Consider the following 15550-nt stretch of genomic DNA (forward strand, 5'->3'; position numbering starts at 1 on the left):
TGCTCAAAAATATGGCAAGGGCGGATAAAATCAAAATTTTTCTTTTTACGGCAATGATACGACCAACGGCCAACAACAAAATCGACAAATAACGACACGGCTTCAACAGGCACGACAAAACTAGCGACAGAGCTCCTAGCAGTACGGCCAAACTTTCGACAAGACTACTCCTAACTTATGAAACAACCCTTTATATACCCTAAGCAGAACCTTGAAATAATAATTACGTAATACAAAAAACATATTTACAGACGCTGATGCCATCACAGCGCAATGGTGCAATTGTCACGTGATACTGTCCGTAAGGGAACCCTGTGTCGTTACACGACTGTCAAACGAAGAGACTCTCTGCAGTGCAGTCACAGAGGTACTTGGTTCCTACTGTCAGAAAGAGACAAATTGAATTTCTGATCCATGCGATAAGAAAGAACGGCTCAGATATTCTTTTACTTAAAAAAGAAGACTGAAGGAAGATAAGATAAATAGAGAATGCAGTTATTGGGATTATGTCGTAAAAGTTAGTTTAATTATTTGGAAAAATCAGAAAAGCTGAAAATAACAAAGAATGTAGATTTTTTCCGATCATGTATTCATTACATCTATCTTGACATCTTTCTATTAAATTTTACTTAATATATGTATTGTTAAGGATTTGGACTTTTATTAGCTGTAAAAAACCTACTTTTTAGCAACCTACCGTCAACAAATTGATAAAAGTAATAAATAATAATCATAATAACAATAATTGGAGAGAGGGGAGGGAGGCGAGGGGAAGGGCTTGCGAGATAGGAGTTTCAATAGGGGAGTTATATATTGTTCTCTTTTCAGCCGTATGTTCATTTCCTTTAGTAATTCTAAACTAAATGCCGAGATGGCCTTAGGGTTGCAAAAAACCTTCTGCGCCGTGGGATATCGTTTTAGTAGCATCGAATAGTTGAAAATTAATTTTGTAAGGTAGCTTAGCTTGAAAAATTTTATTGATATTTTTGAGTGGAATACTCTGGGTGCAAAAGTCCCCATAATTTAGTCTCAGAAATAAAGTTCAAACAAGTCACAGAAACAATTGTTTTAGCGTGAATTAGAAAGAGACACTGACTTTTCTTTATCTCCTCCGCATCTACTCATTGTTTCCAACGCATCGGTCTACAATACTTTCCCCCGGTTTTTTGAGGCTCTTGTACCCAAGGTATAAGTGGATATGAAAAAATGGTGGAGTGGCTGTGCTCAACGAAAAACCAATGACGTCGAGAAGCAAATTACTCAGTAGAAATTGAGTATACTTTTAATGGAAATCCGATTGTTTTATCTGAAAATCTTTCGAAGTCCTATTGTTTCAATCTTGTACACTTTCTTCCCCTCGAATAACGCTACAGTATGGTTTGATGAAGGATAAGTACATAAACATGATTTAATACAGAAATAAATTCGTTTACAGGCGTTTTGTTGTTTCACGTCATTGCTTATTTATAGCATGCCGGCGCAAAACAAGAAAATCATATGTTAATCTGCATCTTTCTGATTACTTTGGCGGTAGACGTTTAGCAATACAGGTATTTGCTAAGCTTTAAACAAATACTGCAGCTAATCAAAGTGCAGAAGCAGTCAAGTCTAGAAAATGTCGTCTTCATTTTAGACCCATCGTTTTCCAATCGTATCTATATTTTCGAACCAGTACAAAAAACCAAAACATTAAAGTTTCTCAACAAGTCACTTAATAAGTTTTATATCGTCATTTCAAACACGCAGTTTTCTTTGATCTGACTTTGTAGCATCAAGTTTTCATGAAGGTTGGTATTTCCAGGAACAATCGATACATTTTGGTCTTCAGAATTGGTGTTTGGTGTGTCCCTCGCATCTAAAAGCTGCAATGCTTCGTTCACTTCATCCAAGAAAGAATCATCCATTTTAACATAACCAACGTCATCGTAATCGTCTTCATGATAAGGCAGACTCAGAGCTTTTTGCATCCAATCTTCATCGATTTCTGTATACTCATGTCCACTGGAAAGTACTTTCTCGGGTAAGGGTTCAGTATCCAATGAGCTAGAATCGGTTGATGATCCGCTTTTCATTGACGTTTTGTCTGCCAAATCAAAGCTGTTATGGCGCGAATTGCTACCAGGTGACTGAATTTCTCTGTCTTTGCTCATGTGAAGGCTTTCCCGCTTCTTCTGACTCCATTTTCTTGGAATCGAAGGTCTTCTCTTTTTTTGATTTTTCGTACATGTTTCGCATAACATAAATAAATCGCTGTAAACCTTCTGCATTTCAAGTTGCTCCTCCTCCCCAGCACCTGACTTCAAACCACAATCTGGTCGCAGCTCCGGTTGATCAATTACAATCTTCTCGAGAAGAGTCGACAACGAACCTGGGAAAAATTTTTTACCAATATATAGTGAAACCAAAAAAATTAAATGATAGGACTTTTAGGATGCAATTCCTTAACAAAAATAACGAGACATCTCCATTACTTTGGCTGAGGATAATGATCTCAAAGAAAATTTCCCTCCCAAATTGTTTAGAGATTAGAGGAAAAACCTTGTTGCTACTTAATTAATTTGCGCTTGTTGCTACTCAAATAAAGCACAGCATTTTGAATTGTAAGGATTATTCAATATCAAATAGGATTTAGGCAGTGCCAATTCAGGATGGCACGAAATAGCGGCAACATAGCATGTGTAACGAAGCATGCAAGAACGAAAGCAAATATAAACAATAATTCAGTTTCACTTCTTCTTCGATATTCTCCAACTTAACTTTACAACATCTTCTGCTACCTATTCAACCTATATCTCCGCTTCAATTTCCGTCTCTTCTCTCTCGCTCACTAATCACAACAACAATGACTCTCGTTCCAGTCTCTTATTACTCACATCCTCACACATGATGAACTTATTTTCGTTTATCACTCGAGTATAAACGCCGAATAATGACAGAAAGCATGGACCGCGCACCAGTCTAAGTGTGGGAAGGCTGAAAAGGGCGTGACCGAAATTGTTTGAGGCCACGCCGTTCAGAACCCTTTTAGAAAATATTGGCTTAATTCTACTGGGGTTTTATAAACAATCTGGTTCAGAGAATATATCAATAGCTTTAAAAGAAGATAAAATTAGCTTGGGGATAATAAACCATCAAGAAAAACAAGAAGAACTGCTACTACTTAGGAGTAGGGGTTTACTATCCAATGTTGCGTTGGAGCATAGTTAGAGGAAACTTTTTCTAGAGTAAAAATTTTTCTGATATGTTATTGCAAAAAGTGGAGGGGCTATAGCCCATGCTAGTTTAAATTAGTTTAAATTTAATAATGATATACCAAATTTCTAATGACCTAGTTGAGGTCTTTGCTGAGGGGAAAGGGACAATGTAGGGTGCAATGAATAAGGCTCAAATTTATTGTTGAACCCTTTTTAAATATTACTTACCAATACGTGAATTCTGCCTCCAAAACTTTTGAGTATTTGGACATTTTCCCTCGCCATTTGAAGCATCATCCCCAGAGGCAGCCTCGAGATCAAACGAATGCAGTGAAAAGTTTCCAGAATCTCCTCCGCTACTTTGCAACCTGGACCCTTGAAAATCAAAGACATTCCGAATCGCGCGAAGCACATGGACTTGACATGATAACAAATGATTTATGAAAGGTAAAACAGGAGAAATTCAACTGATGACGAAAAATAATTCTTTAGAGAACAGAAGTGCTATCTTTTTTAAGGATATTTCTCCAAGCAACAAAAAATACCTAAACTGGTGTGAAATTGAATAAACAAAGATGTTACTCGAGGTTTTCCCTTTAAAATGGGATTTAAACTAGCTACTTACGGCGGGCTGAGTCGTCTGTTTCATTCTTGTTTTCCGATCTAAAAAGAAATATAATTCAACATTTGAATATTACAGTTAATGCGTGTCACTGAAAGGGAGATATACAGGAAGTGTATCGGTGATGCTAATGCTTGAATTATTAAATACGACATTTTCCTGGAAGGCACAAAAGTCATTCGTATTTTATGAGGACAAGGCTTGTTTAGTTTCTCTCTTTTTCCCAAACTGTTCTTAATATTCCTAACTTACATTACGCAAAATAAATTCTTTAAAAACACGGCTCGAATGTCTACATGCAACATGAATACAATAATTTAATAAACTAGCATAATTTATCATAATTTTGAATGTAGACATGCATAATTTTTCAAAAGAGGACTAATTTTGTAGGCCTCTGAAAAGTCAATAGGGTCTTTGCTTGGGAGACGAACAAGGGAAGATCAATTAATGTGTGAAGTAACCCTCCGTCCTGGAGTCTTGGAACCCCCAAATGCGTGCCTATTTTCCAGTCGACAGAGGGGTATATCTGTTACTGGAAGACCGTGAAAGAGCCTAGTGTTATTGGTTAAGAGGAAATATGTAGAATAGAGCAAGGAATTTGGCTAAGTGTGAAGGGGTAGAATTATGTAGAGTTTACTGGACTCTGGGAAGTATAGGTGGAAATTTTCCCTGATATTCATGGGCTTTGACACAGATTGGGGAGTGGGGGCGGGGGGCCAAGGAAAAATTCAACACCCAAAATGAAACTTTTTGTGAAAAGGTCTATTGCTTTGTAAAATAGAGAGGGGCCACGGCCTCCCCGGCCCCCCTTCGTCGGAGGCCCTGTTATTGGGGTCTTTGAGACAAACCTTCTCTGGAAATTGCGGAATTGTTCGAGTACACTAGATTCTATTGATGCTTTTGAAAACTATCTGTATCCTTTGCTCAAGGTTTGCGATAAAATTTTCTCAAAACAAAACGCTTTAAAAGAAGCTTGTTATCCTACCTTCCAACTGCTTTACAACTGGATGAATCCAACTACAGGGAAAAAGAAAACATATTCTTAACTAAATCATTCCCACTGTTTTGATGTTGTCAAAGTTGCATAAGAAAGTCGGGTTAAATTGATTCTGTATATTTGGCTTTGAAGTGAGAAGAATTAATGTCACCGCAAATCACTCAAGAATGTATTGAAAATGAAAATGCAATAAAATTAGATAATGGTTGTCTTTGTGTTTAGTTAAAGAATATATTTTTCTTGGTTGTTTTTAAGGCCTAAACGAATTTAAAACAGATTAATACCACTAAAGCATTCTACACATAACATTAGACAGAAAACTTCCTCATATCATTTGTTATCAATTATGATTTCGAAATTCAAAATAACTTCAAACAAACGGTGCCAGGCCAACTCAAGAACCACTTTCCCACATCATTTCTTCCGTGTTGCTGACATCTTTCTTTTTTCAACTTTACATTCTCAGAAAACTCTTACAGCATCAAAAAAATACAAAACTTCGATTTTGTCAAGTTTTAAACAGAATTCAGCTTAGCCTTAGCACGTTCCTGTCAGAAGCTGAAAGGCTCTCATAAAAATAAGAAGGGAACAAGAAAAAGCTTCTGTTTTCAAAGCATGATAGACGTACAATGCCTGCCAAAAGTACTTGGAACACCCACCAATTTACGCTGCATTTGATATCTTTCATTCCTTTCATGAAAAAAATTTGCTACTTCCGCCCCCTTCCCCCTCAAACAATGTTGATGATTTAGAGAAATATCATAAATGAAGCGCAAAAGAAAGTGCTTCCTAAAATCCTAATCCGTTTCATGGTAAACCAACATTGTTCCGTGGGGGAGAGGGGGATGATTGGTTTTGACCTTGGAAATTGATGTCAGTGTTCCAAGACTTTTGGCAGGCATTGTAGATGCGACCATTTAGATTCCACCAAGTATATTTACAAAAATAAAACATTGACAACAATAGCAACAACAACTGAGAAAAAACAAGAACAACAACAATAACAACAACAACAGCAACAATACAGCAACAACAACAACAATACAGCAACAACAACAAAAATACAGCAACAACAACAACAATATAGCAACAACAACAAAAATACAGCAACAACAACAACAATAACAAAAACAATAGTGTTCCTTTAATCCCCTCTTGGCTACCTGGTCATAACTATAAAAAACCTAAATTAAGTTAGCTTGTTTCGAAACAAAGGACTGAAGGTTTCGTCTCCCGAACAAGAACATGATGATAATACCTTTTCTTGGCTAAAGTACAGTTTGTAGTAGTAAAGATTGCGTATCCACTGTGACTTCAAGCTGCACGATGGTGCGGAGAACTTGACGAATTTCCCATCATTGCATTCAATGCTAAATAGATGGTCAAATCCAGATTGCGACTCATAGCAACTCTGTATTTTCAAACAGTTCTTAATGTCCAATGATCCTATCGAAGAATAATAATAAAATATATATAAATTATAACAAATAATTTGTTTACAGTTGGCGTACTAGATGACAGTCTAATAGCTATAAAGAAGCCAATTAAGGCCAACTATCTATGAAGAATTAGTATAAATGAATATATTGTACAATGTTAAAAAAATGTTTAAGGTATAATATTCTAAATAAAACCTAACTCAGCAATAAATATTTTACATAACCTACAGTCACATTCTACAGGGCGTACTCTTAATTCTTTTTTAAATGTTACTAATTATATTGGGACTCTCTTGTACTGTGAGGTAGTGTTTTCCACAGCTTTTGACCTAAGATAAAGATTTACATATATTTAAAGGGGAAAGGGAGATTAGTGAGAGGCTCGGGTACCCAGCGTAGGCCTAGACAGATTATGTGTGATATTTTATATAGGAGAATAAAATAAAGCAAGAATGGAATTCATATTGCAAATAGAGTACGATTGCCATGTACCCCATTAGTCAATAACTATATCCTTGAACTTCTCTTTAACCATGTTCCATTCTAATTCCTTTGTACATTTTATTTGTTTGTTTGTAATCTTATTTTAAATCGAATATATATAATTTCAAGCTACAATACCGTAACTTGTCTAATTCGATTATTTACAAAATTTACACATTAAATTGATAATTTTAATAGCTTTTGAAAACAAATTTACAATAAAATCATTAAGTTTTGCATACGTTGCATGTACAGGCTGCCCCGTCCCAGTTTTTAATTAACCTTTTGAATTGGATAAGGTTTTCTGCAGATTTTATTTCCTGTGGAAAGCCATTCCAAACATACAGGCCTGTCGCTAATGGGGGCGTGTGGGGTGTGACACCCCCTTGAAAAAAAATTGCAAAGTGCACCTAGGGGTGCTTAGTCGGCAAATGTCACCCAATAAATCGGTGAATGGGATTGGAACCCACCTTGAGCACAATAGCTAGCGATGGACCTGTGTACATATCCTGTTTTTCTTACAGTATATACATTTGGAAATGTGCAAGCATGAAGATAAAAACTTTGAATTTGTTCGACCAGTTTCTTTTTTTTAGCTTTACATTCAGTTTATTAGTTTGAAAATACCGTTTTCAGAAAACCCTCGACTTTAGTGGGATGAAAATTTTTCCGTCTTTTCCTTCCTTAAAATTTATTTCTACCTTTCGAACAAAAGTTGCATAGAAATAGAATATAAGTAAGATATTGATGACTTGGTTTAGTAAGATGGCGATTCCTTTCACTTGAAATTCTCTTGTCAAGTTATGCATTGGGTGCGTTGGCCTTCCTCAAAACCACGTCATCGTTGTATAACCTTCCTCCGGCTCACAGCCGTAGAACCGTAATGATATTTGGACTCTTGAAAACTAGTTAAATGTCGAAATTTTTATAGAAAGGCTTGAAGCAGTCAGCATTCACATGGGGCACGATAAAGTCGTTATACTGAAATGATTCTAATTAGAATATTTATGCTGAAAATTAAAGTAGAAAATTAAAGTAGAAAATTAAAGTAGAAAAGGTTAAGTTATCTTAACAAATGCATCGCTTGGAAAACAATCATAAGCCATGGTACAAGTGAAGAAAAAAAAAGTGTAACATGTCTCGTTTTGAAATTTTAACGACCAACAGGAAGAAAAATGTGCCCATAAGGCCAAATAAGAAAGTCAAAATGTTGATATTCGCGACGAAAAGTTGTCATGACACATGATATATGCATGTTTCAATACCGAGGTTGTGAGAACTGAGAGATATTTTTGCAAAAGTTGGATCTCTTCTTTTTGGAAGTTAGAAAATCGGATGTCCTAGCTTAAAGCGAGGTTAAACGACTGCAACAAGGGGGTGGGGGTTACAATAATTGGTAATTGAAGTGCTACTCACATTTAAATATATTTTTGTTTCAGTCCAAATTTTCGATTTTCGGTTTCCTTTCCGTATGACAAGTTTGTGTAATATGGAAAAGTTTGAACATGTGTTATAACAAAAACATTATTCACTATTTATTGTATGGGAACAATTGGAAAAACTGCTGCACAACTAAGATGTGATAGGGGAAATCAGGAATTCTGGCTAACTGGCAGGAGATTTGCAGGTGGTTTCAGATTATTCCAGATGATTCCAGGTGATTTCAGATGATTTCAGGTGATTTCAGATGATTTCAGGTGATTTCAGATTATTCCAGGTGATTTCAGGTGATTTTAACTTTTATAACATACGGCATCCTTTTCCAGTTCAACCCTCCTTAGAAATATCAGGACGAGATTTGCCCAAAACATAAAGACAACAAAAGAAACAATGAATTTTACTCTGACGAAGCCCTGTATGCCGGGGCGAAATATTAGTATATTCTTTAAATTTAATTTATTTTGAAAATTTTATTTCGTGACATTGGATTCTCGTATTGCTTTGTTCCTGTATATCTTTCATTTTAAAATCTCATTGGAAGATACATAGAATCCGGCGGACAGCCTATCCTGCGGTTCTTCCTTCTCACACAAAAGAAACAAGACAGGTTGAGATTCAACAAAACTCAAGAAATATGATTCCAGCAAAAATTGAAAAATGAAAGAATAGCAACATAAAACAGACAGCCAAATAGCGTTAATTACTTTATAAAGCCCATGTTATTTCCAATGTGAAGACCTCTAATGCAATGGCGAGCTAGCCAATCGGCCTACTTGAAGAAACAAAGTTCACCTATACTCTATGACAAGTTGAAGATCCTATCGACAAAGGGAATCCTGCGAATTGAACACTAATCCTGCGAATTGAATAAGTTGAAAATCGACAAAGGGCATCTCTTTTCATAATAACTGTACCAGCTCCAAATCTGGTAACTTCATTGATTTGCTAGACCACATTAGTTGCTGTAGGCCGCTTTTTGTTCATAAATGGCTTAGAGCAAGGTTTGGAGCAGTACAACCCTATGCAAATGAAGGAAGCTAAGAAAGTGGGTTCATTAAAAACAAAAAGAAACTTTCAGTCTAAAGGCAAAGTTTTCTCAGAACAATTTTGGATTGAAAAAGTAGGTTTTGATGCTTGAATAGAATCACTGCAAGCTCTTCCTATGAACACTAATCCTGCGAGCCACAAGTTGGATTTGCAAGCCTCTCAATTGAAATTCAAGGTTCTCTTTTCGGTAGACGAAACGAGATCTCAAATGAAAATTGCTTTTTAATTTAGAATAAATAATATTGTAAATTGTTTACCTTCACGGCCTCTTTGAAATGCAGCTTATGCTGAAAGTTACTGTTCCAAGAAGATATAAACTTGGATAAACAATGAAATATGCCAAATTTATGCTGTCTAAAAAAATTAATAAGTTCGTCTTGACAGAACGGGAAATCAAAACACAATAAAATATCTCCGGCTGGCAAATTTGCATGGATTTTCTTTGGGGGAGTTAATTTTCTATTTGCCAGGAAAGTGGCTGAGCAATCCTTTTATTGCCGCAGGTCCTAAATTTGTTAACGATTAAAGGCCAACGGAGCACATGTCATGGTCATGATTTCTGCAATGAAATTTTTTTTAAGGGTGGTGTCATCTGTACGTTACACCGTAGTGACGGCTCTGCTCGCCGAACTAAATTTTACGTATCTGGTTTTTCCTGTTAAACTCGAATACTTTTTCGTTAACACAAACGTGGCAGTTTACAGACAACAGGATTTTTGAAGACAAACTTGGCATGAACAAACAAACCTTTATGCGGCTGGTTCGTTTTGAAACTGTCCTCATCTTTGTAGTAGTAAAGAAAAACCTGACACTGCCCATCGTTGATTCTTGTAACGAGTGTCAAGACACACCACCGGAGTTGCCAGCATTTCGGAAAAATCGCTTTAGCTTTACATTTTGCTGGAGATTTCGCAAGGAGACCAGAGCACAGCACTTGCATTCGTCTGTCGTCCATGATCCTTTTCTTTGTGGACTGATTAGTGAAATTTAAAACCACTTCCTTGTTGAAAACAAAGAGTGGCAAGCAGGTATTTCAATCCTTCTAGAAGGGAAGTTCCATTTTGCACACATGACGTATTTTAGTTTCATCTGTTGTTTGGGCACGTAAATATGTCTTGAGGGGTAGGCCCAAGGTGTTCAAACTGAACTAAGGATTGCAACATATTACGTCATACCTAAAATGAACTCTTTTTTGTCATATGGTGTAGTTGTTTGCGAAGATGTACCAGACTCACTTTATATAAAATAAAATAGAGAGTCTGGTCTAGTGCGCCCCATTCTCGTTCTTGTGAACTAACTAAAAAGAACTGTAGTCAATTTAACAGACTAGGCTTGTGATACAAGACTGTCGGATAGATAACAAAGTTTCTCAGAAGTCAGAGGAGTTTTGGGAAATCTTAAAGCAGAGCCGCCGGACGCAAAATTGAGCAGGGGGGTTAGGGGGCAAAACGAGTAAAAAGGGCACGAATATTTCTCCGAAACATTAATGAGTGCCAAAAATGGTACAGACTTCATGATAATTTAGACATTTATAAAAATAATTACACACTTTGGACACAGTGAGAACTATCTTCGCTGACATGGCTATTTACTCTATTTAGGAGCCACGCACTCTTGATCATAATTAACTGTATAGCTGCACATCTCATGGCCTTCAAAGTTACGTGTAAATATTTCTTCCATGTATGATTTATACCTCTATTACAATACGCGATACTTATTTCCGCATACCTATTCGAATAATGATCCAAATTTTTTTACTTTTATTCTTAAACAATTTAGTCCCCCCTTGGAATTTGTGCCTTCCCATCACCGCATAAATTTGTTCGCCTCCATCAATGGCGGCGCCAGCCACTAAGCTCTGGGGGGACAAACCAAAAAAATTTAAGTCAACCCCTTTTAATCACCAGAAAACGCTCTTTTACCAACAGGGAACGCCAATTTTATCCGAAGGGAACGCCTATGACTAACTTTTGTTTGAAAATTGGCGGTTTGAAAATCATAGGATTACATCACAAAAAGTACGGTGTCAAAAAATTACCCCTCCCCCAACATTTTCTCATCGAATTTAGACGAAATACAAAATCAATTCTGCTGAGAACTGGGGGGGGGGAGGCGAACAAAGTCCCCCCCTGTGGCGCCGCTACTGGGCCCTCCATAGACTATTTTTTAAAAGCTACAAAATTTTATGTTTCAGTCATCTTCACGCAATCGGCCGAAGGTGCGGACACATTCTTCACTGCCATAGGAAATTTGATTCTCATCAGTCTTATGAACGAAACAAGTTTTTAACTCTCCTTAGACTTGATCCTGGTGGGCTCAGTTAGTTGGTCAAACGTATTACATGCGAGTTCCGAAAAACTCTGAGAAATAGCGCTGCTCAGAGTTTGGTATTTTATTTAACTTCTAAGCGCAGAATGTCTGGCAGTGAAAAAATATTCGTAATATATTTTTCGAAAAGGGACACTTGTTTATACTTGTTGCAAACAGGGGGGGGGCTGCGCCCCCGTTTCTCCGGCGGCCCTGGGAAGCAAATGTATTTTATATAGTTCTGTAAAGTCGACATTATTAATACAGTGATAATAGACTTTTCTGCCATCAAGATTCCTATCAAATCAGGTGTAAAACGCCTTGGCAGCAAAAAACATGTGCGAAGCACGAAATTAAAGTTAGCACAATGCAGTTATTAAATGTTAATCATTGTTAAATTTCGTATACAACTTAAAATAAGTCTTTTGTAATTTTCCTCATAGATTGTGTATACTTTCAAAGTCTACTTTCTCACTGTGAAGGCAGCGCGCTTGGACACCGCAGCGGTTAGAATCTTCACGTTGGAAGTTCATCACAGCAAAAATGGCCAATACGACAAGCGAAGCCCAGTATGCCGGGCGAAATATTGGCCATAACTGATTTACTTGTGTTTGTTGTTGTTTGATCTCGGCGCCTTGCGGTGTTTCTTATTTACAGCATTTCACTACCAGGCCTAATTTCTTTGCAATGAGAGGAACAGCCTGAAATATCAAAGCCAGTTGGCAATATGGCGAAGGTGTCTCTTCTCTCTACAAACAAGGCTTTCAATGCTGTTCTGTGGTAAGTTCCACAACATGCGGAAAATATTCTTTGAGTATAGTTTTAACAGCATCTTCAAACTCAATCGTTACCGTCCCTAGCATTTACTTATGTTGTGTTCTGTTCAATGGAATTAGGCAGAAGGGGAACTCCTGCCTATCAGGTGAAGCCTGATAAAAGTAGCGCATGCGTTAACTTATACGAGGCTTAGCATGTATCTGTCGGGGAAATTTAAAAAGGAATGAAAGTAGACAACTTTATTTGAAACGAAATGCCCCATGATAGTGAACAAATTCAATTATTACTTCACATAAAAATATAAAACTTCGTAGAGGAATTTAGTCCCATAGAAGCTTTCGCCGTGCTTTTTAAAGCCTTGCCCCTAGTTTTCCACCTTTGTTGCAGCCTTATCATTTACATGTTTTTTCTATAAGTCATTATAAGGATGAAGTATACGGCTCTCCAAATAGTTTAGAAAGTTCAGTACTGCCCGTAGCGCCGCTAGGGGGTCCTTGAAAGGGTCCCGTGCTCAAAATCGAGGGATGTTTTTCTTTTTAACGATTATGAATCAAGGTATATTTTTTCAACGATTATGCACCACCCATGTGAAGTTTTCTCCTATAAGGGCCCCTAAAGGCCTGAAATCAAATATTAAAGTATTTAAAATCATTTGTGTATTATTTATGTTTAAAACCTACTTTCGACGATCTTGGACTTGCGGGTCCGTCAAAACCACAAGAAATGATGGCTTACTGAATGATTTGGCTGTGCTGAGTATTGTAAGCCAGGGCCCAGGCCACTGGGGGACAATGCTAGCGAAAGTGGGGGGGGGGGGGGTCAAGGCTTTGTCACCTTCATTGTAGCTTTAAAATCATTTTCTTCGGAAAAAATTGGGGAGGCAATGGCTACCCCGGCCACCCTGGTGGCGTGGGCCCTGAAAGTATGTTTTTAAAAAGATTGACTTTAGTTATGCTGTCGATGCTTTTACCCTAAAAACTCTTAAAGTAGTACTGTAAAGGTTTTGAAAATAATGGGTAGCAGTTTGAATTGAGTATATCGGAGAGAGAAGGGCTTAGCCTGTGCTCCATACCCCTAACTTTCAATATAGGGGTCTGAGGCGCAGGCTAGAAGGGCCCAGAATCATAGCTAATTGTTTTGAGTTAATTTGTAATGGCGCATTCATACCAATTTTGTATAAATAGAGCCCCAGGCCAAAGGTTCGGGAGGAAGATTTAGAAAAGATGCAAAAGATGAACATTTTAACCATGATACAAAGAAAAGTATAAAGCTCATTTTAGCCCTCAACTACAGAACAAGGGCGTTTCTAGGAACGAAAGCAGGGCGTGACCCAAAACATTGTTTGCGTCTTCGCTGCAAATTGGGGACCTGTCAAGGCTTATGCCCCGGGGCCCGTCCCGCCTAGCGGCGGCCCTAAGAGGAATTACCTTGCAAGCGTGACTATCATATACAAAAAGGAAATTCCTAAGGGTCGAAGGAGTGTCTGTATAGAAATAGATGATGTGAAAATTCTTTATTTATAAATTTGAATAATTGATATATACCCATTGCAATCTGTTTGTTGTTTCTTTGATAGTTGATGCTAAAATTGTCATTGATACTATGTGATGGGTGTATTTCTGAGAAAAATTGTATATTTTTAGCATCATACGCCAATCAAACGATAGAAAATCATGAAATCAAGGAGTTCTGCCATTCTCAAAATCCAAAAGTTTCTTTATCTTTTTCTACCAGTACTGAAACTTCTTTGTTATTTCGAAACTTTAGCAATTTTTACAGTGCAAAGAGATTTTTGAATAAAAAACCCGCATAAACAACAATTTATATGACAATTTATGCTAATTTATTTAAACATTACATATTCAACTGATGGTATGCAAGCCCCTCAAAGGCACTCGTATATCTTATTCCGAATTGCTTCAGGCCTGGAAGCTAAATGTATAAGAATAGAATTTTTAAAGTCGTAAGCAAATATTTAGAAATAGTTGATGGTATTCAACAAAAGCTAGACTTGCTTCAAATCTATTTCGTCCTTAAGAGAGGAGTATTTGTTTCCTTCCTGTGGATAAAGGAGACGAACGGAGAGGGAAAAGGCAAAAGAAAAGTCTATTCTCCTTGGAGCAAATCTGCCAATTTCTTGACCAGCATTTCAGTATCTAGTTTAAAACTAAAATTTTACAAAGGTTGGCATGGTAATATAAAAGTGTTTCTGGTCCTATATTTAATCCTAATCAATATTCCCAATAAAAACGACCTATTTGATGCGTTTATTGCTCATTTGTGAAACTGTAGTTCCAAGTTTGTGAATAGCATCAGTAATTTTTTTCGAGCCTTAATGCTTCGAGTCCCTTTTTTCTGAACCTTAATTTTTGAATCATGGTTTAATCATTCTTAAGGAACACAATGTGTTAATTTTGTTCGAATCCTTGTTTCTTTATCATGAAAACATTTTGGCAATGAAACATACTAGCAAAACACAAGCCGCAGGGCCCACGCCATCGGGGGGCCGGAGGGAGCCCCCCATACCTTTGCAAGGCAAGTAGTTTTAAAGCTGCAGTAAAAGGGGAAAAAGCCTTCGCCCCCTACTTTTGCTAGCCTTGACCCTCCCCACTTTCAAATTCGTGGCGTAGGCCATGAGCCTGAAATGTGTACGTAAATTTTTTGTCTGAAAGTCAGATAAATCGAAAATAATTCTTACTTGTAATCAAGCTTTGGTAACGATAATCACTGATAATCATCGCTATTGTTGATTGATACTGACGATGCTATTGATGCCGATTGATTATGTCGCTGACAAAGTTTATTGATGTTAGTTGTTTAAACGGTCAGACAGTAGAGTTGTCAAGTGATGACGTCACAAAAATTTATTTTTAGAATTTTTGAAATTTTTTCCCATAACCTGAAAGAGCATCATGAAATACCTCTAAATCTGCAAAATCATTTAAAGGTATCACGAATTGGCTGAGATATGTCCAGATGAGCACAAGCTCTGGCCCCATCAAACCTCTGTTCTCAGTTCATAACTTTATGAACGGAGCCAAAATAACAGTAATCCGTTTGCAAACTCCAGATCTTCTATTGGCCATAGTTCACCCTATTTCTGACAAATTTAACTGATTTTTCATAAACGGGTATATTTTTTGGTGTTCTTCTATGTTATGTGGTCAAAATTCGCAAATTTTAACAATAGTTTTTTTTACGTCAAACTTGAGAACCCTACACCGAATATGTTCGGATC

General features: G+C 37.1%; 1 protein-coding gene across 1 annotated transcript; it reads right to left on the reverse strand.

Moving 5' to 3' along the window:
* Positions 1 to 1623: 1623 nt before the first annotated feature.
* Positions 1624 to 10352, reverse strand: LOC135687645 (uncharacterized). The gene is made up of 6 exons (XM_065204254.2): positions 9973 to 10352; positions 6075 to 6262; positions 4805 to 4836; positions 3820 to 3857; positions 3423 to 3569; positions 1624 to 2368 (listed from the first exon to the last, which is right to left on the reverse strand). The coding sequence occupies exons 1-6, from the start codon at positions 10178 to 10180 to the stop codon at positions 1722 to 1724; spliced, it is 1260 nt and encodes a 419-aa protein (XP_065060326.1). The 5' UTR covers positions 10181 to 10352; the 3' UTR covers positions 1624 to 1721.
* Positions 10353 to 15550: the final 5198 nt, after the last annotated feature.

This window comes from Rhopilema esculentum, chromosome 20 (assembly GCF_057945365.1).
Source record: "Rhopilema esculentum isolate cy_ngs chromosome 20, ASM5794536v1, whole genome shotgun sequence".
NCBI lineage: Eukaryota > Metazoa > Cnidaria > Scyphozoa > Rhizostomeae > Rhizostomatidae > Rhopilema > Rhopilema esculentum.

Excerpts from the sequence above, each read along its gene's own strand:
- LOC135687645 (XM_065204254.2), bottom strand. The coding sequence starts at position 10,180 with ATGGACGACAGACGAATGCAAGTGCTGTGCTCTGGTCTCCTTGCGAAA. Across the intron at positions 6,263-9,972 it reads AACGAACCAGCCGCATAAAG|GATCATTGGACATTAAGAAC; the intron begins GTTTGTTTGTTC and ends ATTCTTCGATAG. Across the intron at positions 2,369-3,422 it reads GAGGCAGAATTCACGTATTG|GTTCGTTGTCGACTCTTCTC; the intron begins GTAAGTAATATT and ends AATTTTTCCCAG.